This window comes from Lissotriton helveticus, chromosome 11, assembly GCF_964261635.1.
Source record: "Lissotriton helveticus chromosome 11, aLisHel1.1, whole genome shotgun sequence".
Lineage (NCBI taxonomy): Eukaryota > Metazoa > Chordata > Amphibia > Caudata > Salamandridae > Lissotriton > Lissotriton helveticus.
The window spans coordinates 1,030,232,719-1,030,256,706 of record NC_136072.1 but is presented as its reverse complement, the minus strand read 5'-3'; the positions used below and the strand labels follow the sequence as shown (position 1 = coordinate 1,030,256,706).

Here is a 23,988-nt window from a genome sequence, read left to right as displayed (position 1 = left end):
GAAGTCTAGATAGTTCCCATTACCGCAGTGCGGGACACTGAGGGGAGGGAGGTACACATGCATCAAGATATTGTGGAGGTCTTTGCTTCACATTTTTAGAAAGTGTATGCCGCTCCTGTCAAGGACCCTAATGGAGGAGGGGGAGACATACTTGTCCGGATTGCTGATGGTCCATCTTTCAGAGGAGGGAAGGGAACGGTTAGACATACCCATCATGAGGGAAAAAATTGTATCGCCGATCTGGGCCTTGAAGAAGTCTAAGGCCCCTTGGGGGTGGGAATGGTCGTCCAGCTGAGTTATATCAGAAGAGAGCAGGATCCTTCGCAGACCATTTATTGGCAGTTTAGAACAGGGCCTATGAATGAGGTCTGTTACCTGAATCGGTGAAGGAGGCACTCACAGTAATGTTGCTTAAACCTTATAAGTTTGTTAAGGAGGTTTCATCCTATCGCCACCTCTCAATGCTGAAAACCCTATCTTGCACAAACAGTTTTGAGGATCTTGATCTTCAAAGGATCCGTATCACTATAATTAATCCTTCAAAGCCCACTCAGCACCCTTAAATATAGCAAAAACTACTGAATGGATATATACCAAACCTTTCACACTAGTTTGGTGTAATTCATTTCTGAGGTTTTTGTTGTAGTGGAGAGCAAAGTTTCCTATGGAAGCTAACATGAAAAACTGTCATTTTTAACACCTTCCACCTGCCCTGACAGATGTGTGAAACTTGACAATGCAAAACTTACCCATGAAAGTTGGTTTATTAAAAGGCTTTGTGCAGGTTAACAAAAATTATAACCAAGCAAAAATCAAAAGAAATTTTGACCTAAATTTAACTACACAGTCGCTATTGGCAATTGGGAAAGGTTGAGAGACCAGGGGACACAGATGCACAGGGACATACAAATACGTGCACCCGCTCACAGAGGTACATAGAGGGACACACACAATGAGGCAGGGACCCACCCAGACAGACTTAGATGCAGAGGAAGAACGAGAGGCAAAGACAGACAGGGAGGCAGACTGACTGACTGACTCACTCACTCACTCACTCACTCACTCACAATGTCAGCCTCGAACCCCTGCAAATAAGTTTAAACCACCTTAAATTGATGCTACATCAAATGCAGTTACTTCTGTATTGTAAATTATACATAATTAACATGTCCCTGTTTATGTAATTTGTTTAACTGTTTTTACTTATAAGAAAGTACATTGGTTTAATTACAGTACAGGCATGATGATTTGTCCGTAGCAGAAAATAATAGTTTGGCATCAGGTCAATGTATACATTGTGCAAAACACTATCTACATTCCTCTCTCAAAGTGTTTATGTACTTTTAATGTTTTTCTTTTTGTTAATCTGATGTAACATGCAATAAACATATTGAACATTGAAATTATATATCAGTAAGTAACATGTTTATTGCACCTTTGCTTGCACAGTATGTTGAGTGATCCAGCATGACAACACTCACACTAATCCAGCATTAATGCATCATTGAGGGGTTTGGACATAATTCCAAATTTCAGAGTAGAAATGCAGTCTAGATCGAGCATACAGGAATATTATACTTTAACACACTACTTAGTTGTCCTAAAATCTGGTTGCAAAAGTAGCACTATAGGTCTTCTAATAGCGTTTTCAACACTGCTCTTGTCAGTGTAAGTCTAAAATGTTGTGAAGTCTATTTCTTGTTTTTGTAATTTGTTTACAGGTATTGGAGGCACAGAGAAGGCACCAGAAAGAAAAATCTGGAATTATTCCTACCTCGCCTACACCATACACATATAACAAGGTATGGTCATGATGAGAATTTATGCATGGTTCATATATTTTTCGTGGTGTATAAATGACTATTTAATGTTGCGGTATTACCACGCAAACTCTTGTTATGTATTATGAGCCACAGTGAATAATAATTTAGGGATCCCTTATACTAACTCTTTTATAAAGTGCAACATGTGTTCTGTTTGTCCAATTTAGTGGTAATTATACATCTTTAAACCTGAAAATCTAATAAACGTACCTTTGAGTGAATATTCAAAGTAGTTGTTGTACATAGTTTAACTAAAATGTTCACATATTCCATGCTAATCTATTGGAAAATATAGATACTATTAAAGACCAAGCGGCAACTACTGTGCTACCAGTTCAGCTGCAAACACATTGAAAAGGAGAGAATTTACAGCTTTTGTGAATACTGGAGGAAGCTGCTATATTTTTAAACATGACACTTTAATAGGACTATATGCCCCATCCTCCCATTTGCTCTTGCTCTTATCATCAAGCCAAACGTTCAATCGGTTTCTCCTCATCCTCCTGACCTCTTAGTCTGAAACAGCCAGCCTGGCAATCTCCAGTCAACTCAGTTCATGCTCCAGGTCTTCTCATGATAGCCTTTGATCTGACTAGCCATAATCACAGCAATCAACCATTACACATTAAAAGATGCCATATACACATTCCTTTCACTAGCCTTTACTAATTTGCGCTTACATTGTGTAGGAAGCTGGCTCTGTGTATACTATACCAAAGTGAGGTATAGTGTGCACAGTGTCCAGTGGAACCCCAAAGGTAGGCAGAGATAAAGTTAGATAGAACCTTACTCTGTTTGTGACAGTGTGGTAGGGCAGTAAGGCAGTATCAGAGGACAGTGTTAAGCATTTGTTGTACACACTCAACAAATGAATTCACACACTCAAAGACTGAACTCCAGACCAATTGTTTTTGTATAAAAATATTTTAGTTATTTTACTTTCTAGAACCAAGCAAGCCTGGCACAGGTAAGCAATAAGTACTTTACAGTAGTAATGCAATTGAGATACAGTTTGAATGATAATTGTATATGCACTTTGATTTGATTTACAGTATGGATGCAGAGAAATGCAGTACTTAGTAGATGCAGTACATAGACTTGAATAGGCTTTTCAGTAAAATAGCAGGTAAGTAACTTTTGAGATTAATAGGCTTACACAGAGTAGTATTCTTGGATACTACTCTGGGACATTTCCTGAAAACAGGTAAATAAAATCGTTTTTGTTAGATTATGCAATTGTAGAGAATTTCTTTAGTTTCTCAAACTCCACACTTCGAAACTTTTCACAGACAAAAAGTCAATGTTATCCTATGCAGGAAAATAGTGTTAACGGTTTTGAGGTAAGTATTTGGTAGTGGGAGTTGAGGTTCTGGGGTCGACTCAGGGGTCCCCCAGGGTCAAGGATGCACTCTTGTTACACCCTCAGCGGCACTAGGACGGCTGGGTGCAGAGTGCTAAGACCCAACGTTATCCAATAGGGGATAGGTGGCCTCTGGTTGGTGGCTGCTGACAAGCAGGCCACTGGGTTGTGGGAGCAAAACGCCTGTACTTTAGCTTAGTGCAAATGGGTAAACAAATTAGCACCAAAGGTGTACCCTCAGCGGCACTAGGGCGGCCGGGTGCAGGGTGCTGTTTCGACGTGGGACGCCATGTTGGTTTCAATGTAGAACCTCTGGTTTGCAAAAGCACTGCAGGCGGGGAGATGAAGGTCTACTGGGTGTGACCACCACTTTGTGATGTAAGTTGGGAAGTTAGGGGTTGGTTAGGCACTGTCAGTTTGGGCACCCAAAGCCGTGGGGCGTCGGGTGCAGGGCTGCCTTTTGGGGTCGGATCTTCTTACCAGCTCCTGGTCGCAGCTAGGGGGGCCTTCTGGATTTAGTCTGCAGGCGTCGGCTGGTATGCATATGTCTGAGTGTTGTGAAGTTGATATCTAGCTTGGAGGGTACTAAAGGATGCCAACACTCCATGATCCAGGACATCGTCTATTTTAGAAATACCTACCAGATCCCACTGCCTAAAACCACAAAGTTTTACAATCTTTCAGCCGAGTCCCTTCCCACAATGGGGTTTCTCTGGTACATTTGTGATCCCACTGCATTTGTCGCTCTGCTCTCTTCCGTGCCTCCAGCGTCCTATGGATCGCTTGGAGCAATCTACTACATCTCTTACCGCCGTAGATATAATGAAGATAAGTACGGTCTCTAAACTGTAACGTTTCAAGCCTATAACTGTGTGTGAATCCATTCGTTAATTGCGATAAGATGGGCTGCTCTATAATAAAGTCTAATGTCTGACAAAAACCCCCCATTGTACCGATTCCTCTGCAATGTTGGTAGTGCGATGTGCAGATGCGCCCCATCCCATAGGAGTTAACGCAATTCACTGTCGATACTGTTAAAAATCGTATCTGGAATCTTTCATAGGTGTTTTGTATTACATAGAGGTACTGCGGGAGCATTACCATTTTATACATGGAAGCCCTTCCCATAATGGTGAAGGAAAGTCTCCTCCATCTCTTAACGTTCTCTTGAAAATTTAAGAAGACCCACCTAATGTTACGAATTAGGCTAGTTGCCGCATAAGTCATGGTTCTCTTGGCCAAGGGAGCCATAGGGAGGGCTCCGGGCCAGAAGTAGGCTGTGGTTGCTATTCCCACTACTTTCTGGTCTGAAAAGGACAAGAGCCTTCGTTCTATCCCAGTCCTCCAAGCCCGCAACTTCTTTCTCAAAATGGAGAAATCCAAGATTCTTGCGCTAGCTCATGTCTTGTCTGCCCTAGACCCAGGAGACTGGATAGTAGCGATGAAAATGCAGGACGCCTATTTCCACATTCCCATCCTGCCTGTCCACCAGCGCGATCTGCGGTTTACAGTAGATCACAAACATTTTCAGTTCACCATGCTCCCCTTTAGCCTTCGCAGCACTCCTCAGATGTTCACCAAGGTGATGGCAGTGGGTGCAGCTCATCTACGGAGAACAGGGTTGCCAGTCTTCCTCTATCTTGACTAGTGGCTGTTGCAGGCGGGCTCGCCCCAGGCTGTCGTCTCCCACCCCAGACTATGGGGACCGCCTGCATTTCCCGGTGTTCACTATCAACCTGCCGAAGTCACACCTGACTCCCTCTCAGATGCTCCCTTTCACCTGAACTGTTCCGGACACAGTGCAGTTCCGGCTTATCCTCCCAAGTGAAGAGTCCAGGTTATTAAGGCTATGATACCAATGTTTCAGCTTCTATGCTGGGTCTCATTGAAACTGACTTTTACCAAAGCCCTGTGGCAGAGGGCAGAGGTTTAGCGCGCTGAGCGCTGTGAAGCTTTGTATTTTTAACTTTGTTCTGCTTGCTTCTCTGCTGCTGAGTGCTAGCAGCTTTAAAACTTCATTTCCCTCGCTGACTACTAGCGGTGAGTGGCACACCTTGTGTTTTAACTTTCCTCCCCCACCCCGCCCTCCGACTCCTCCCCCTCGGCGTCATCGCCTATTTAGGCTCCGCCCACTTTTGCCTCGCGATTTACCAAAGCCCTGTGGCAGAGGGCAGAGGTTTAGCGCGCTGAGCGCTGTGAAGCCTTGTATTTTTAACTTTGTTCTGCCTGCCTCTCTGCTGCTGAGTGCTAGCAGCTTTAAAACTTCATTTCCCTCGCTGACTACTAGCGGTGAGTGGCACACCTTGTGTTTTAACTTTCCTCCCCCACCCCGCCCTCCTGACTCCTCCCCCTCGGCGTCATCGCCTATTTAGGCTCCGCCCACTTTTGCCTCGCGATTTACCAAAGCCCTGTGGCAGAGGGCAGAGGTTTAGCGCGCTGAGCGCTGTGAAGCCTTGTATTTTTAACTTTGTTCTGCTTGCCTCTCTGCTGCTGAGTGCTAGCAGCTTTAAAACTTCATTTCCCTCGCTGACTACTAGCGGTGAGTGGCACACCTTGTGTTTTAACTTTCCTCCCCCACCCCGCCCTCCTGACTCCTCCCCCTCGGCGTCATCGCCTATTTAGACGGGCCCCATGCGTCTGCGCAGCGGACGAGCGCAGCGGGCGCGACGTAGGCGCGCCGGAGTCGCACCAGAGTCAAGCCCGTCTGCGCCCGTCCGCGCCAGGACGGGCCTAGGGCCTAGGGATGTAGATACTACCATCTCCTACTCATCCCCCGCCCTGATGCACCTTCGAGCTGCTGACTGCCCCCTATCGTTTGACACCTGGACGCGGATCACTACTTTAGGAATCACTGGTAATCTACCCCCCCACCTTGGCCCACTCACTCCTCCCACTTCCCTCACTATTCCTGAGTCGCAGATCCGCCTACTATATTTGAACACTCGTTCTTTAGTCAGGCATCAAACTGATATTTTCCATCTACTTACGACTGAAAGACCTGACGTTCTTCTACTTTCTGAGACCTGGCTTACAGACGACTCCCTCCCGGACATATTGGCAGCATTACCTCCTGACTACTGCCTGCTTAACACCAACCGCCATGGGGGTCGCCCTGGAAGAGGGGTCGCGGCGGTAATACGTAAGGATATTCAGGTTATCACCCCCACTTCCATGATTTTTCCCGATGTAGATAATCTTGTCTTCAGTCTTGGAACTGAGGTGGGCGCTGTTACCTTTATGGTACTTTACCGCCCCCCACAATCCATGCCCTCTTTCCCCGCACTGTTTATTGAGCAGCTTGCTAGCATTGCTACCTCTTCTCCTCGCATAGTTATTGCTGGGGACTTTAATTATTGGTTTCAGCACAGGGACGCTGGCCCCCACGCCCTCGAATTGTTTGAAGGTCTCTCGAGCCTGAACTTCAGCCAGCTAGTCACCTCCCCCACCCATAGTGGTGGCCATATACTTGATCATATCTGGGTCTATGGGGTGAAGCCCTCCCACCCGCTTATTACACCTTGCGTGTGGTCGGACCACCGCCTTATCGATACCACCATCTCGATGGCTGGTCAGGTCAGGATCCCTTCGCGGGAGGGTGGCATGGCTCGTAAGTGGAAGGCCGTCGACTCTTCCAAACTGTTAACTCATCTGTCTCACACTCGTCCGCCTCCCCCCAATAACCCTGACATTAATGAGCTAGATGGGCAAGTCTCTAACTGGCTCATATCAGCCAGCGATATCTTTGCCCCACTAATCAAGTTCCCTCGCTCTCGTCATAACCATTCTCATAAATGGTTTACTCCACTCCTCAAAACTTTACAGTTAGAACTTCGTCAATTCGAACGCAGATGGAGAAGAGACTACTGGCCGTCAAGTAGAGATATCTATGTGGCAGCTCGTAATAGGTACAAATCTGCTATCTCTGCAGCCAAGAAAGCCTATGTCTCCGAGCGTATCCTGTCAGCTCCCTGTAAGTCGAAGGAGATCTTTAGAGTTCTGGACGAGTTCACGTCTGACGCCTGAACGCTTTTGTCCCAGGCCCCTACCCAGGAATCTTGCAATGCACTTAGCTCCTTTTTTTTACAGAAGATTGTTTTGATTAAGGGCACTATCCCGGTCACTTCATTGGATGCTGTTCCCATCACACCCCCTCATAATGCTTTCTCTATCACCCAGCTTCCCCCACTAGACGCTAGATCTCTAGCCAACCTGGCTGCCCGGATCAAGTCTGGCTCCCCTGACGACCACTGTCCACCTTCCATACTTTGCGACATCTGCCATTCTCTACCCGACTGTATCCTTCCTCTGCTCAATTCTTCTCTTCTTTCCGGGACGGTACCCAGCTCCTTCAAGGAGGCCGTTCTAGTGCCTCTGTTGAAGAAGCCTGGAGTCGACCCTGCCGTCCCGGCAAACTATCGTCCTATCTCTCTTTTACCTTTTTTCTCAAAAATCTTGGAAGCCCATGTCACTGCCTGTCTCTCGGGGTTCATCGAGAGTTCCATCTTTCTCGAGGCCAACCAGGCCGGCTTCCGCCCTGGTCATTCTACGGAGGCTGTGATCCTGGCTGTCCTAGACACCTTGAGAGACGGAGCTGACAAGGGTACCTCCCAGGCCCTGGTTTTACTAGATCTGTCGGCCGCTTTCCACACGGTGGACCATAACATCCTTCTCCACCGTGTCGAACAGGCCGGCATCCAGGGCCTGGCGCTGGCCTGGGTGAAATCTTTCCTTATGGGGAGATCCCAGTCCCTCAGCCTAGGTACATTTAGGGCCCCTAGGGAACATCTGCCTTGTGGGGTCCCTCAGGGCTCCTCTCTATCCCCTCTTCTTTTCAATCTCTATCTTCGCCCTCTTCTCTCTTCTCTGAGGCAGTGGGACGTCCGCGTCTTCAATTACGCGGACGACCTACAACTCATTTTCTCTCTTAACTCTCCCTCTTCTATTCCTACTTTTCAGGCAGTCATGTCCCATATCTTTCAGTGGATGTGTCAGAACCAGCTGAAATTGAACCCCGGTAAGACGGAGCTCCTCCTGCCGGGTAGGAGCGCCGTCCACTGGGGTCCACATTTCTGGCCGACAGAGCTTGGCTCTCCTCCCTCCCCGGTAACCTCGGTGAAAAGCCTCGGGGTCACTATTGACGCTGGGCTCTCTCTGGGGCCGCAGGTGGGGACAGTGGTTTCCTCCTGCATGTTCCAACTGCGCAGGATCAGGAAGGTGGCCTACCTTCTTACTCCCGATGCCTTGCTTCAAGTCATCATGGCCCTTGTTCTCTCCCGCCTGGATTTTTCAAATTCCATCTATCACGGCTTGCCCAAATGCTCCATCAATAGGTTGCAAGTCATTCAAAACCAGGCGGCGAGACTGGCCCTCGGGATTCCGAAGTGGCAGTCCGCCAAACCCCTCCTTATCAAGCTACATTGGCTCCCGGTTAGCCTAAGGGCTGCCTTCAAGGTTGGCTGTCTTATTTTCAAATCTCTCTCTGGTTCCTGTCCCGCCTTTCTGAAATCCCTTATCTGCCCCTACTGTCCCTCACGTAACCTTATATCACTTCACTTACATCTTCTGGTGGTCCCTCCTTTCAAACTCTGTAGATCTGGGGGTCGAAGATTTGCCTTTCTCGGCCCCAAACTTTGGAACTCTCTTCCCCTCTCAGTTAGGACTTCCGGTACTCTCATTCAATTTCGCAAATCACTAAAAACCTGGCTTTTCCCACAATCCCGCTAAATTCCCTCTGTTTCCTCAGCACCCTTTCAGCGCCATGATACCTCCGGTGACAGTGCGCTATACAAAATCCCCTTAACATAACATAACATAACATAACTGAGCTGCTGGGCCTCATGGCCTCCTGCATCCTCCTGGTGACACATGTCAGATGGCATTTGCGGGCTCTGCATTGGGACCTGAAGTTACAGTAGGTGCAGCATCTCTCTGACTCGGTCCAGATCTCGTAGGGAACTGCAAAGGATCTGCAGTGGTGGCCAGCCATGATTGAGTCAGAGGCAGACCCCTCTCCCTTAGTCAACCATATCTGACAGTAGTGACAGATGTGTCATTCCTGGGATGGGACTACTATCTAGGAGAGGTGGAGATCAGAGGACTTCATATCAACATACTAGAGCTCCTGGCAATCCGACTGGCATTGAAAGCCTTTCTATCTATCAAGGTACGGCTAGTACAGGTGTTCATCGAGAGTACAATGTGGTACTGCAACAAATAGGGCAGGTTGGGTCCTGCGCCCTTTGTGAAGAGGCCCTGCATCACTGGACAGGGCTGGAATAGCAGGGCATTTCCATGGTGGTTCAACACCTGGCAATTTCGTTAAACGCCAGGGCGGACAAACTCAGCTGTCGATGCCTAGCAGGTCACAAATGACGTTTCCATCTGGAGGTGGCAGAAGGTCTCTTTCAGCAGTGGGGAGAGCCTTGGTTATATCAGTAATGTAATGTCAGCAGTTTTGCACGCAGGAGTTTCCAAGGCAGTTCTTGCTCAGAGACTCTTTTAGAGATCGTGCCTCCTGTACCCCTTCCACCCATACTACTCCTGCCCAGAGTTCTCAAGAAAATCAGGAACAAACCGGACCCAGGTCATCTTGTGGCTTCGGACTCAGCATGAGGAGAGTCTGGTATCCCGAGCTACTGAGCATGGCCATTGATCCTCCGATCAGGCTGCCCCTTCGGGAGGATCATGTGTTGTAGGAGATGGGGAGGGTTCTCCACCCGAACCTGTCTACTCTCTGCCTTTTTGCGTGGAGATTGAGCGGTGGCAGTTGACAGCTTTTGACCTTCATCTCAAAGAATTTAATGTGATTCTGGAAACCAGACGTTCCTCCACCAAGACTGTATATGCCTGCCGTTGGAAACAAATTGTGTCATGGTGTGCAGAAAAGTTCATTGATCCCCTTTCTCCCCCTCTTTCTGAGGTTTTACTTGTTGCTCTTACCCTTGCCCAGCAGGGCTTTGCACTGGGCACCATTAAGGGATATTTTTCTGCTGTGTCTACCGTCTTGTGACTGCCTGACCATCCCTCCTTGTTTAAATCCCCCATTGTACATAGGTTTTTGAAAGGTCTCGTCCACCTTTTTTCCCCCCATTCACCATTCATTTTGTCTCCGTGGGACCTTAATTTGCTTCTGACATTTTTGATGTGTGCTTCGTTTACACAACTGTCCACTCAGGCTTCTCACACATTCAAAACAGCCTTCCTGGTGTCCATTACATCCGCTCGTAGAGTGAGTGAGCTGCAGATATTTTCCTCCTAGCTGCCATATCTCTCTAACCACACTGACAAAGTGGTGCGTAGCACAAGAACCTCTTTTCTGCCTAAAGTGGTCACACCATTCCATGTAGGACAGTCCATCGCCCAACCTGCCTTCTATGCTCCTCCACATCCCTCTAAAGAAGAGGAGGAACTCCTCCATCTGGACCCAAAAAGAGCATTGTCGTTCTATCTTGACCACACACAGGAGTTCCGGGTGGACGACTAACTCTTTGTGTGGTATGTTGGTGCGGAAAAGGTTGTTCTTTGCATCAAAATGTGCTACACTTTGGCAAAGAAGCAACCTCCTGAAGGCTTTTGAGCTCATTCTACAAGAGCTGAAGCTGCGACCACTCCGTTAGCTTGCAGAGTTCCAGTTCTGGATATCTGCCAGGCAGCAGTGTGTGCTTCCCTGCACACAATCACCAAACATTAATGTCTCTACAGTCAGGTCCGTAGATATGGGCACTTCACCCGTTTCATCCTGCAGGACTTCCTACTCTGCTTGGGAATTTATTCGACTAGAAGTCTCTTTCAGATGAGCAAGTTACATACCTTCGGTAACTCCTTATCTGGTAGAGACTATATATAGCCACAGATTCCTTACCAACGAACCCATCTTCCCCGCTACACAGATAGATTTCTAGGGTCAGGGCTGCTCCTTTTCAGGGCCCTAGTTTTGACACATCAGTGTCAATGCACTTCATCGCTCCGCGTTTCTGGTGTGGAAAGTCGGGAAAAGTAACTGACGTCAGTGCACCTGGGTGGTGCCTATATAAGTGCCGCGTTTGTCCCCTTCGGTGCAGACTACACCGCCATGCGGGGCCAATCGTGCCACCTACCAGGGTGCAGGGGTACTGCTCACAAAAAATCTTCCAGATCCAGTCTGACCCCTGGGGAAATTCAGAGGTAAGGAATCTGCTGCTAGATATAGTCTCTACCATATCAGGCTTTACTGAAGGTTAAGTAACTTGTCTTTACTTCTGTTAAAGCGGTGGTATGTCCTTTGTTCATTCGACTTCGAAATGCAGAGTTTCATATCTTCTTACTTATTCAAAGCATATTGCCTGCAACTAACAGTGGGAATTTAGCTGTTTTAGTTACAAAATTGTTGCTTTTGCCATCTACCTTGAGAGTCTTAACATGCCTAGTGCAGTTAACGCCTGCCTACAAAGAGGCAGTTACTTATAACTTTGAATACGTTCCTCACACCCTCTTGCTAATTGCAATTTTGGGCTGTAAATCTGCATCACCAGTGGGGGCTGGTGAGATGTTTAACTCACGAGAATGTCTCCATCCAGGACATCTTGGGCTTCTTTAACGTAGCACCTATTGTGTGAGATAAGTCACTTTTGCACTATTTCTTGTAATGTTTTGCAGTTACTGTTTTATAGACTGAAATACGTTTGTTCTTACTTTCAGAGCTGTGACCTCTGGTCCCTTGGTGTTATCATTTATGTCATGCTGTGTGGATACCCTCCGTTCTACTCCAAACACCACAGTCGGACAATACCAAAAGACATGCGGAAAAAGATCATGACAGGGAGTTTTGAATTTCCAGAGGAAGAATGGAGCCAGATCTCAGAGATGGCAAAAGACGTTGTTCGAAAGTGAGTTGGTGTAGGAGCCATCCTTATCTATTTAAATGTGTTTAATATTCTTTGAAATGGTTTAAATATTTACATTATTAAGCTTGGACCTCAGAAACCTGTAGATTTTAGAACATATGCGGTGTAAAACAAAGTGAAATAGGGATTGAGATTTAATAAGATTGTAGCATGAGCATATTTAAGAGAGTTTAATCCACATACTAGCTGCCTGCTCTTGTGTTATATGGGAGAGGGAGAAGGAAAAAATCATTCTCCCAACTCCAGTTATGCATTCTGTTCCATTAGTAAGGTGAGGTCCACAGTGCTCGGAGCTATTTTCCAAAACAGTGCTGCTAGCGGGGTAGTGAGGTGCAGCTTAGTGTTGGGGGGGGGGGGGGGAGAGGGTGCAGTCAGATTCACTAGATTACGACCAGCACCTGTGTTCAGGAGACCGCTAAAATTAAAAGAAATTAAATAGTAATGGTATGTTGTTGTTTATTCATCTTTACAGAACAATACATTTTCTGCACTAACATTACAAAGATACCTGGCAGATAAAATGAATTTCTTATGTAAAAACTGAATTGAACTTGAATAAGTTGATTTTTCTTAGTGGATTTTTTCTGCATACCTCAAACACTGCACAATTAAGCACTGCATTTTAAATGATTCTACTGTGCTGCTTTGTTAGAACAATGTGAGTGAATTATGCATGGGCGCGTTTTGCGTGTATGTAGGGGTGTGTGATCCACTAGCATGTAGGGACTGAATATCATAGTGTAATGCCTGTATAATGTTTTATGACATTTTTCTAATACTTCGTGATTTTGTTATAAAATATTTTTAAAATATAAGGAATGCACTAGGCATCAATTTAAGTTGTCCATAGAAGATTTGTTGGATGTAATAAGTCACAATTTATAGAAGTAAAATCTATAACGTGGGGTTGATGAAGGAAGAATAAATCAATAGATATGTATGCATTAAAGTAGATGTGTGGGTTTTAGTGGGTGGAGAGACCCTTCCCATAAGTATGACTATGGTATTTTTAAAGTGAAGTCTTTTTATATATGGATCATCCTTTCCTAAAGTCCTAAAGATCTTCTCCTGACCTTCTACATAGACTCGCTGCGTAAACTCTATTTACATCAAGGCTGATTATGGAAAATAAACAACATCAAGGATTTTGGCTCCCTTGGTGTCTAGGAACTACTTCACACTATTACCTAGTAAAATAGCTCCAACTTCAATCAGGAGAATATCACATTTTTACACCTGATCTCATGTTGGCGAAACTAATTAAAGAAGAATACAGATAAGAGAGATCCTATGACCGGAATGACCTTGGATACTTTAGGTGTTCGAATAAAACTGCTAAGAAGGAGCTGAATAGGAAATCCATCTTCTCTCTTAACTCTTGCACACTCTAATGAAGAACACTGCGCACCAAAGAGGATTTTGGATCTTGGCAGTCCGAAAATGAAAGGATTCTGCTTGAGTCCAATAATGTTGTTTCATGTACCAGAGAACTTTTTCTGTGCATCTCTCTCAGGCCTTTTATTATTTTGTTTAACTATTTTTATTGGAGCTTTTACATTGCACACAGTCCACATTTGCAATAGCAGAACATTTGAATCAGTAGCGTTAAGTTTCAGTTCTCCCATTGCTGACCCTCCTGGTCCCCTCACTCAGGCCTCATCTTTGATACCAACTGCATTGACTCCCAGCAGCAGCTTAAGTTCCAGCGAGAATGGCATCTAAACAACCTGCACCATGCCCACTTAATAGGCCATGAGTTATTTATAATAACACTCCTGCTTCTCCATGTCTGTGCCACAGGACCCCCTTCGAAAGAGTCAGGTTGGTCACTTGAATGTTCTCCGATGCAGGTTCTGCGTCATGATGGTGAGGATAATAGAGACCTTCACTTTGGAGAAATTGATTGTGTTCTGCTAAACATTTGACGACTTTTAGTCTCCAAACACCCAAGTGAAGCTGAAGTCTTCAGGTTTTTTTTTTTTGTGGGGGGTGGGGGCGGTCTTGCCTGGTTCCAAGATGGTTGCGATGTAGCGAGGCTCCGGCGAACCAGCCTACAATTCGGCATCATCCTGCTATAAAAATTTGGCGTAAAACGTAGCAACAGCTTGCTATTCAGCTCTGGAAGAGACTGCCAATCATACATCTGAAAAAATGGAAGCTGGAAGCAGTATGAAGTCCGACAATGGTGAGGCCCGCGAACAAATAGCAGCCCGGTGTGATTGCGGAGTGGCAAATGCAGCAACAGTGCTCACACCATCAGACTTTCTGGCGGGCAACCCTAAAAGACCTTCGGGACCCAGAAGAGAATGAGGGCGGTGCCAGACCTCTTCCGCCTCTTCTTACCAGCGAGTGCGTTTCTACGAGGGTCGGGCGAAGAGACTGGCAATCCCGTTCACATCCGGGAACTGTGTTCCGGAATAGGGGGGATAGATGGTCCTGGTTGTGGCATCTAGAGCAACCAAACGAGGCTCTGGCTGGAGCGGCCTCGGGCAGACTTCAGACACGAAGACACAGATGATCACCGCGCTAAGCCACAATCTGTCCCAGAGACAGGTACAGTGATCCGCGATGCGGGCTCAGCAACAGGCCTTGCCATCGCAGTGACCTGCAAAAGTAAGGAAGTGTTAATGACGCCCTAACACATGCATAAACTGAACAGCTGACTGCGACATAGGAATTGGAGTGGTGGGGCCTACATGGGCCTACAGCTCTCTGGGATACAGATAGGCGGGAGACGGTCTGACACAGCCCGTGGGGGTGAGAGTGGCTGCTGAGGCAGACACCTGGCACAGCGGAACAAGCGATAATCCCACTAGGCTGCCCTTAATCCTTGAGACATGTGCGTTAACCCAAGGGGAGAAATCGGAGATGTTCACAGCTACCAAGTAGCTAATTAGACTGATGAAATATTGGGAACACCCCACGGCTGCATTAAGTGGAGAAACACGCAGGCACTGATCGAAGAGGCTCCAGACATTTAAATACAGGAGTTGAGATAGTGGGGCCTGCTCAAGCCGGTGACTCACTGTGCCACAGGTTGCCTGACAGTCGCCTTCGACTTGAGGGTGAGATAGTGAGCCCCGAGACCCCTGGAGATACGGAAACATATGTAGAGGTGCTCTGAAAACCTGTGCAGGAGAGATGGTGAGATCCCTGGCTCCGCGGCTTGAGCACCTGCATGCAGACCCCCAACGCCCTGTAGCATACACTGGGGCTGCATTCAGCAGGTCATAATACAACCTAGGAGTAGTGGCCTTGTGTCCCCTGCACGTGAATCTCAAAACAATAGGCCAGAGGAACGATACGCAAGGAAGACAACTGGGTGAGGCGGACAGCTGCCCCATTGTAGACCCCTGACATGGGCAAATCAGACAAGCTGCAATCCAAACTGCAGTTCAAGACCCTCAAGACTTGCAGACAAAGATAGGCTGATATGAATACGGTGGATTGGAAGCTGCTGATGTGTCAACCGACTCGAAGCTAAAACAAATCCTAACCACTATGCAGAAGAGCCTAACAAAAATAGATGGCATGATCGATGCGCTTACATTTAGGACGGTTCGGATGACTGAGCGCTCAGATAAACACACTGAGCGGTTGTATACAGTAGAAAAAAAGTGTTGTGGGCGCAGAAGATGTATTAACTGAGGAATCTGCTAAGACCAAAAAGCTGGATAAGCTTTTCCACGCCCTACAATTAGACAGAGGATTTGGAAGTGCGCTCTCGGAGGAATAACGTTCATATTGTAGGAGTGGCGTAGTCTACCAACTTAGAAAATAATGGAAAAATATATGGTGAACCTCCTTACTGTACTTCTCGGGAGAGACACCTTCTCTGAGATTTTTGTTGTGGAATGTACCCATCGCTGACTGGCGCCCGGACCAGTGCCAGACGCCAACCCTCGCCAATTATAGCGCAACACCTAAACTATAGGTACTGTGATGCTGCATTACACAAATTACGAGAACTGAAATTACTGCGCTATGAGGGCTTTGAGAACACCTATACCCAGATTTCGCCCAGCCAGTCCAGGAGGCGCAGAGTCTCTTCCTACCAGCCAAGAGACAACTACGTGAACTCCAGCTGGAGTACAGCATGCTATTCCTAGCCAAGCTTCAGGTGATGGCGGACGAGAAAACGTATTTCTTCAAAGATCACAGATGGGTCTCGCACTTCCTTAAACAAGGGAGAACACTGGTGCTCAGCAAAAATTCCCTTGAGTGAAAGCGGATTCACACAAGACACAGAAGAACAGTAGACAATTGGTTGTATTGCTAGACTATGAAAGGACAAGTAATGGCGTTTATCAATCTGCGAGATCACGTCGAGTTAATGCTGGGTATGCTACTAAGAATGACTGACAGCGGAAATCACCACCAATAATCCCTCTGTGGTGAAGGAGTGCAAGCATAGAAGAAGAACATCACACCGAGCTGCTCGTAAGACTGTTCAAGTCTAAATCACGATAGGTCAATCACTGCTGTTAAGATTCTGAGGACCATCATACAGCATGCATTTTGTAGAGTGATCTATGAGATGTTATGTATAATAACTGTTGCATATGTAGATGGGCATTTAGAGCACTCTAAAGGGGGGAGTGACCTACACTTTCCCCTGTCTACTAAGATGCAGGCTACATTAGTCTTGCTCTGGTTTCCAAGAGCCACTGTAAGATGGGCCGGCTCAGAAGGTAGCCTGGTGGCAGGCTACCTCCACCCGTCATGTGATTTTTATTTCTTCACTTTTTTTTTTATACTCCATTTTATTAAATTTAACAAGATCATGACGTCATTTCCATGTGATTCATCAATTACTGTACACATATTCATCCCAATTCCTACACCAAATCTAGGCCCTCCCTCTCTGCGCCCTAGTTCAGCACACCCAACCATTTGCCCCATACTTTCTTGTGTTTTGCCAGGCATCCCCAGGCTTCGTACACCGGCTTCTCTTGAGCAGCACTCCAGTCTAATCCCCTATGCCATTGAGGGATTGTAGGCGGGCGGGAGTCCTTCCATTTGGTTGCAATGTTTTTGGCCACCATGGTGGCTGTTCCTAAAAAGTCCTGTACGCCCTTGTGCCTTACACCTTCCCACACCAACCCCATGTGTTTACCACTGAATGTTTCTTATTGGTGTTAGTTTTGTTTTGTAAAGGGTGCACAGGGAAGGAAGGGGGTGGGACGAAGTTCAGCCAAGCAGAGTTCGATTGCTACTGGCATGGGAGGGGTTTCTTTGATAGGGTTGTGGGAAATACAGGAAAGGGAGGGGTTGGGACGAAGCTCATTCAAAGTTCAATAGCTGCTGGCATGTGAGGAACACTAATGGGGACTTTATCAAGTTGCACTTTACCAAAACTTATAGAAATATCCTACCTGACTGGAAATGACCCAGTGTTACAGATTACGACTTCATGCAGAACGACGTGAGAAAACATGGGAACGCATGAGGCCAATACGCAAATACGATTTCTCAAGTGGAATATGAGAGGACTTAACGATTATAGAAAAGTCCGTAAGGTGGTGGCATGCCTCAAAAGGCATGCTGTTCAAGTGGCTATTCCACAGGAGACACCTATCACACACAGCAGCACTTGTACTGCCTTTTCTGTGCCGCAGAATTTACATCACACGCCCGTGGGGTATTGATCTGGATGAACTGTAAATCAAATATACAGCTAAAGGAATTCTGTGTTGATCCGGGTGGTAGGTATGTAGTGGCAATCTGTCTCATAGGCCACTCGGAGGTGGTACTTGTGGGAGTGTATGGCCCAAACTACAATGACCAGGAATTTTACCAAGCACTGGGCACATGACTGTTGCAATGGGGCAATTTACCCTAAAACAGGGGAGAAGTTTTTAATTGCATACTGAATCCCGAGCTTCATCGCTGTAAGGCCCCCCCCCCCCCCCCCCCCCCCCAGAATCCCTCTGCGGCCGTGTGTGCTGTTAGTGATACTGCAGGCGTTTTAGACCTGGTAGATTTGTGAAGGTATCAACCCACAAGGAACGGGATTTACCCAATACTCCGCTGCACATGACACACTTGTATAGACTACTGGCTAGTAAAAGCCTTGAAACTCGGGCCTGCGAACCACTACAGCGCACCTACTCTGATCATTCACCTATAGTTAGGCTTTCCTGTTTTCAGTTTCTATTTTTGGTGAATTCTGGTGGTGTTTTTTCAGTGGTTTCCAGTGATTTCAATACATCAAAAAAACAGTGCTTTCAGGTGGTTACTCATTTTTGCGCAATAATAAACAACTGAAACGGTGTTTTACCGGTGTTTAGGGAACGCTTTGCTTTTATTATTGCGTCATTTCTTCATTGATGCATGGTATATAGACCGTGTACGTATAGTGAATATGAGGTCCAAATAAATTTTTACAAGTCGAAGGTTAAGTCAGCACTTTCTGAAATTTGCCTGAAAAGGGTGACTGTGCAAGGCACACCTCTTGAACTGCGGGGTACAGAGATAACTTTTGGGAAATGAGAGATTTCTGGGGGTGTTGGGCGTTGTAGGCAAGGCAGGCAGTTCTCATAGTTCATTTAGAATCCATGTGTTGTCATTTGAAGAAAGTGAGAGCTGGGCACTCTTCACAAATCACGTGGCATGATGGCACGGCTATGAGTAAAGCTAGGCTGGTTTTCACTGCTGTTTTTATTCCCCTCTGAGATTTATATAATGCTAACTCGACCTGAATGTATTGAAGCGCTTCACATGAGCACCTGTTGCGTTACACAAGGGCACATTCATTTTTGTTAGGGACTGGTAGATTACGTGAGTTACCCAGAACCACAATCATTTTAATAATACAATTGGTGACAAATATACTATAGCATTTGGATTTGACTGAGTATGTTATTAACAGTTAAGCGGACGTTTTCGTGTAGGGACATTTAATTGGCTAATATTGGCTCTGGGTTCTTTACATGTAGAGGCGCCTGTGGTCAAAAGAAAATGACGGGAGAGGGAGAAAATATGTTGTCTTATTTCTTAATGAAATGTCACGGTCATTTTAGTTTAGTAAGTCTATCGCAGACAGTCTTTTCGTTTCAAAGAGGAATTGTTTTCTTTTTCTTTGCCTGTGTATAAAATGCAACTCTTTTCAACTAGGTGAAGTTTTAAGGGTTTCTTTTAACTTTCTAAACAAACGAAGTTTGCTTCTCTTTGGGGTTTACCGGGAGCCAGGTCATGGGGCTTCTGTTGCCCTGCCACTTATTGTGACACAGACACGGAGTTTTCGGATCCGCATATCATATACAATCCAACTCCAGAGTGTGTAGGAGACATGCCAGGGACTTGTAAAAGAATGTTAGGGGACCGTAAAGACAACCATGGGGACAGCTCATTGCCACTCATGTAAGGAGGAGTCAAATGGGAATAACACCACTACTTGGACACTGTGTGGAAAAAAGGGATTGAAGCCAGATTAGTGCACGGTCACAAGGGCCAATGTTGTCTACGACATACACATATTGGAAGCAACATATAACCTTGCAACAGAAAAAAAATCTATATAGGACAGCACTTTTATTTAAATTACGAACGCTAACGCACTTTTAGTAGCTCCTGTGCTGAAGCACCATTACTGTCCGTGTGCATGTATCCAGAAAAGAAAAACCAGGTAAAACAAACTGATATGCAGCAGTGATAAAGCATAGCAGATTTAGGTTTGGTGCAAGAATTACAAATCTAGCCATAGGAAAAACGGCTAAAATAAAGGAACAGCAAAATGAAATAACAAACTGTAGATCACCCACCTCGACTTCGTAGACCCGAACTGGTGTCCTGCACACACTGAAAGGGCATTAATTAACTGAGCTCAGCTGATACTTTCGAACTCCGAGCTCATGCACTGTGAAAGCCATGCGCAAGCGGGAGAACAGCACACATAGGCGTTCGGTTTGTCATGGGCAGCACGAAGTTAGTCCTTTGACTAACTTCTCTGCTGGACTTGAGCAGCCTGCACTAGGGAAGAGAAAAGGCACGGCTAAAGCAGCGCTGTCAAGTTTTTAGATTGCACAGATTCTGTTTGAATTTTGATGACATGTGTGACACTCCCATGATTTCTGTGTACTAATGAGTGACATTCAACAATCAAATGAGTGACATTTATAGTGACACTTTCTCCCAAGTAAAACCAAGCTATGAAGTGACTGGAAACAGACTACCTTTTGAGCAATGAAAAGCTCTATAAAGATGTTTAAATGCGTCAGAACCCCTGAAATGAAAGGTCACTAACCTACTGTCCTTCCAGCCAGGCAGGGTCAAGTGTGACAGAGTTTGAAAGAGAGGCTCTGCAGCAGCCTAGCGCTGCAAGGTGCCCCAGAGAGCAGCTCAGTGCTACAAGTCAAGCTTCGCCCTGGGCTCTTTGGTGAATGCAGCCAGGCAGCCTTGGATGCACAAACAGGAAATTATTAATTTGTTAAACTAGCAGTGAAACTAAAAGGGCAAATCCACTATATAACCCCGTCACTGGTAGCAGAGAAGCCAAATATTAAATAAAAATAACCCTGCATCCGGAGTGTTGTTAAACAGCTGTGCACACCATGTGCCCTGGTGAGCCGTTCACAAGTGCGGTTTCTCCTAGTGCTAATAACAGGACACACCATGTGTGTCATATGGCAATACAATGAACAAAGTTATACATCACCATTATAGGTCAGTCCTTTAAATGCACACTGTCAGGGAGAGCCAAAGGAGGTTCATACTGGATTAGGTATTTCAGTCCGGGTCCAAGAATGGAGAGTGAGATCTGGAGCGCTCCCGACCTTTCAGAAGTAGCCTTGCGGTGTCTTTTAAGATAGTCGTCAACCTGTTGCGGCTTCTGAAAATAGTGTTGTTTCCCATGATGAGTGATCTTCAATTTCACCGGATACAGCATGGCATAGGGAATTTCTTGCGCTTGTAGCTTTTTCTTGATTGCTGAGAATTTCCGTCTAGCGCCCTGCACAGACTGTGTGAAATCCGGAAAAAACAACAGTATTGTGTTCTCGTAGTGAACTTATTTCTTTTCACGAGCCCTGTGCAGGACAGTATCCCTATCACAATAGTTTAAAAAACGGGCTATCACCGGTCGCGGTGTCGCCCCCGGAGGAGGGGTCCGCCAGGGATCTATGCGCCCTTTCCACCGTGAGGTGTGCTGAGAAGGATTCCCTGCCAAACAGGTCAACTACCAGTTTCTCGATAAAACTTCCATCCGGCCCACATTGGTAGACTCCGCCAGGCCTAGTATGTGTGCTTTGTTTCTTCTGGAGCGAGCCTTCAAATCCTCGTTTTTCTCTGCGATAATCCTAAACGGCTTATCCATTTGTGTGATGTGCCCTTTGCTGGTAGCAGCACCTTCCTCCAGATCTGACACTCTGGTCTCCGCTTCCTTAATCCACAACTCATGTTGATCAAGTTTGTTGACCACAGCCTCCATTCGCAAATTCATCGTGTCCATTTCGGCCTCTATAGATGTAAGACTGTGCTTCATTCCAAGTAGGAGCGCTTTCCAGTCCTCTTCCGGCAATTCCGCAGTGTCAGATTCCGCTTGTTCCGATGATTGAGACGCACTTCGAATGGGATCTTAGTTTGCTTGGCGCACAAGCACCACCCAATATGTCGAGATATGGATCGAGAGTAATTCCCACGCGGGGGTCGAGACAAGTTGATCCAGCAATCCTGTGTGACAATATGATTCCTCCTGGTCCCCCCGGAGTTCACACTGAAGTTAGGTACTAGCACTTGCATGCAGCGTCCCCAAAAAATGCCAATGCAGAGGTAAAGTCTGGCGTGTGCAACCCTGAACAGACGCGTTGAGTTCCAAAGGCGCCCGGGAGAACCCCAATATTTAGGCAGTTGAGTGAAGGTGACTAAGGAGCATCAAGATGTAAGCGTTAGAGGACCCCGTTAAATCCTCGAGTTCACAGCAGCGTGCCTCCCCTGCTGCCGAGCGCCACCGCCAGAGGATCCCCCACGCTCACTTCGAAATGGCCGCCAAAATCAGGGAGTGCAGCCAAGTATGACAAAGCGTAGGAGTAGTGCTCAGCACCTATAAAAATGTGTTGTAGGGTGAGTCAGTCACTTGACACTGTCCATATGCTGTCAGCGGTCGAGCCCGGATTCAAAGGTGTTGAAACTGTGCCCCGGGTGTAATTGCAATGGCGAGACAAAATGGCGGCCGCTCCTTTCCACAACAATGACAGGGTATGATAGGGAAACCAGCGCAAAGTTAAAGGACATGCGTCCCAGGCGGCACCACTAGTCCAAGACACGCACCCCTAAGTTCAATTCCGGGTCCCCCTGAGCAACAGCGCTTCACCGTTGTCTACTGCTGCAATGTTCCGCCGACCGCCCTCTCCGGGCCTCCGAGCGTCTCCGGTCCACCGCACAGCCTCCAGCAGCGCTGCGCGCAGCTCCAGGAGATCAGCCCACATGCTGGTGTCCCCCCCCTTCCAAGCGCATTCGCTCACCTTGCTCAATCAGGCATGCAATAGCAGGAGAGACGGAAAGCCACCCCCACAACGTAAGTCACCACCTCTCGCTATCCGGTGGCCTCGGTCTATCCCAGCGAGTGCAGGCACGTTCCCGCTTCCGCGCTGGGCCGCAGCAGTCCACTGCAGGTTGTGGCATCTGAATCAGTAGCTGTCCGCCAGTCCAGGAAATTGGTATCACCGGAATCAGCAGAGGTTCATGCTTCTCAGGCTGAAGTCAGATGTTCGCATTAGCCATCAAGGATGAGGGTGAAGGATGTTTTTCAGCTCGGCCAGGCTAGAGCCTCACTGGTGCGCGGCCATCTTGGTCGTGCGCCACCTAGCACCCCCCCCCACTAATGAAAACAATTTGAAAAAATGCTTTGTTTTCTCAAACACAACCTGGAGGATGTGTCCAAATATCCTTGCTCTGTACCCATTCTGTCTTGTGTGGGCATTATCTGATGACTTTCTGAATATGCTGATAGCCAAACTGGAGTGAAAAACTCAAGGCCTCAAACTCCAGCCCCTCTTTCTGTCTGGTCTCATTTTAGTTGGAAAGTAGGTGCCTCAATTTAAGAATATCTGTAGAGGAAAGGCTGGATGCCTTCAGAAAGTAACTGCCTGGCACAGCTTATACACCGGTGTGGCTGTAGGACCTACCTTGTGGAACTCTTTACCGTTCTCACTTCGTGAGGAAACCATTTACGGCTTATTCCGTAAAAGTGTGAAGACTTGGCCCTTCAACCCTTCGTTCTTCTGAAAGTTTTCTCAGCTCTCCTATCAGGCTGGCACCGGGAAACCCCTTGGGGTAGCTGTGCGCCTTACAAAATCAGAATACAAATACAATACAAATTTGTTTCATTCCTACTTGGGGAAATCTGGTGTGCTTGCCATTAAAACAAAGGTGCTTGTAGCAACATGCCAAACTTCAAGATGGCCATACTCATGCACACCTAAGGCCGCAAACCAATACAACAGTGTTGCAGAAACAGGAATGGCTGAAGTCCAATGACTTGCAGCCAGTTCAGTTGTTACAAAACCAATATATACTAGTCTGCAAGAAGGACGTATTTGACAAGACGTTAGTTATTACAGTCCAGGTAAAAGATGCTGCAAAATCGTGGCTGTGCCAAGCCCTTTTTAGGTCTCGCTGATCCAACGCGCATGCGAGAGTTAAGTAAGGGCTCTCGAAAATGCTCCCAAAGTCTGCAGGCGGATCGGGTACAGTGCATGTGTGCCGGGCGCACGCACCATTTGTCCGCCTGCAGCCTTTGGGAGGACTTTCGCGGCCTTTTTGATCTCCATGAGCTGCGTGGCCACTGAGAACATCAAAGCGGGCAAAAGTGCTCAGCATTTGCCACCCCCTCCCTTATCCCACTTCCTGCTTGTTTAAAAAAGATATTTCTCACTGCTGTAATGACTTGTTACTGTTCCCCAATCTGTCATTCTTCTCTTAAGGA

The 23,988-nt window shown here is 46.7% G+C and overlaps 1 protein-coding gene across 4 annotated transcripts in view; it reads left to right on the top strand.

The window, feature by feature from the left end:
* MAPKAPK5 (MAPK activated protein kinase 5) overlaps positions 1–23,988 on the top strand; it is a 631,170-nt gene that overhangs the window by 527,243 nt on the left and 79,939 nt on the right. For all 4 annotated transcript variants that reach the window (XM_078667433.1, XM_078667435.1, XM_078667434.1 and 1 more), the window contains 2 exons: positions 1,722–1,802; positions 11,860–12,047. In XM_078667433.1, the coding sequence (XP_078523559.1) occupies positions 1,722–1,802; positions 11,860–12,047 (269 nt within the window). The remainder of the gene's footprint in view (positions 1–1,721; positions 1,803–11,859; positions 12,048–23,988) is intronic.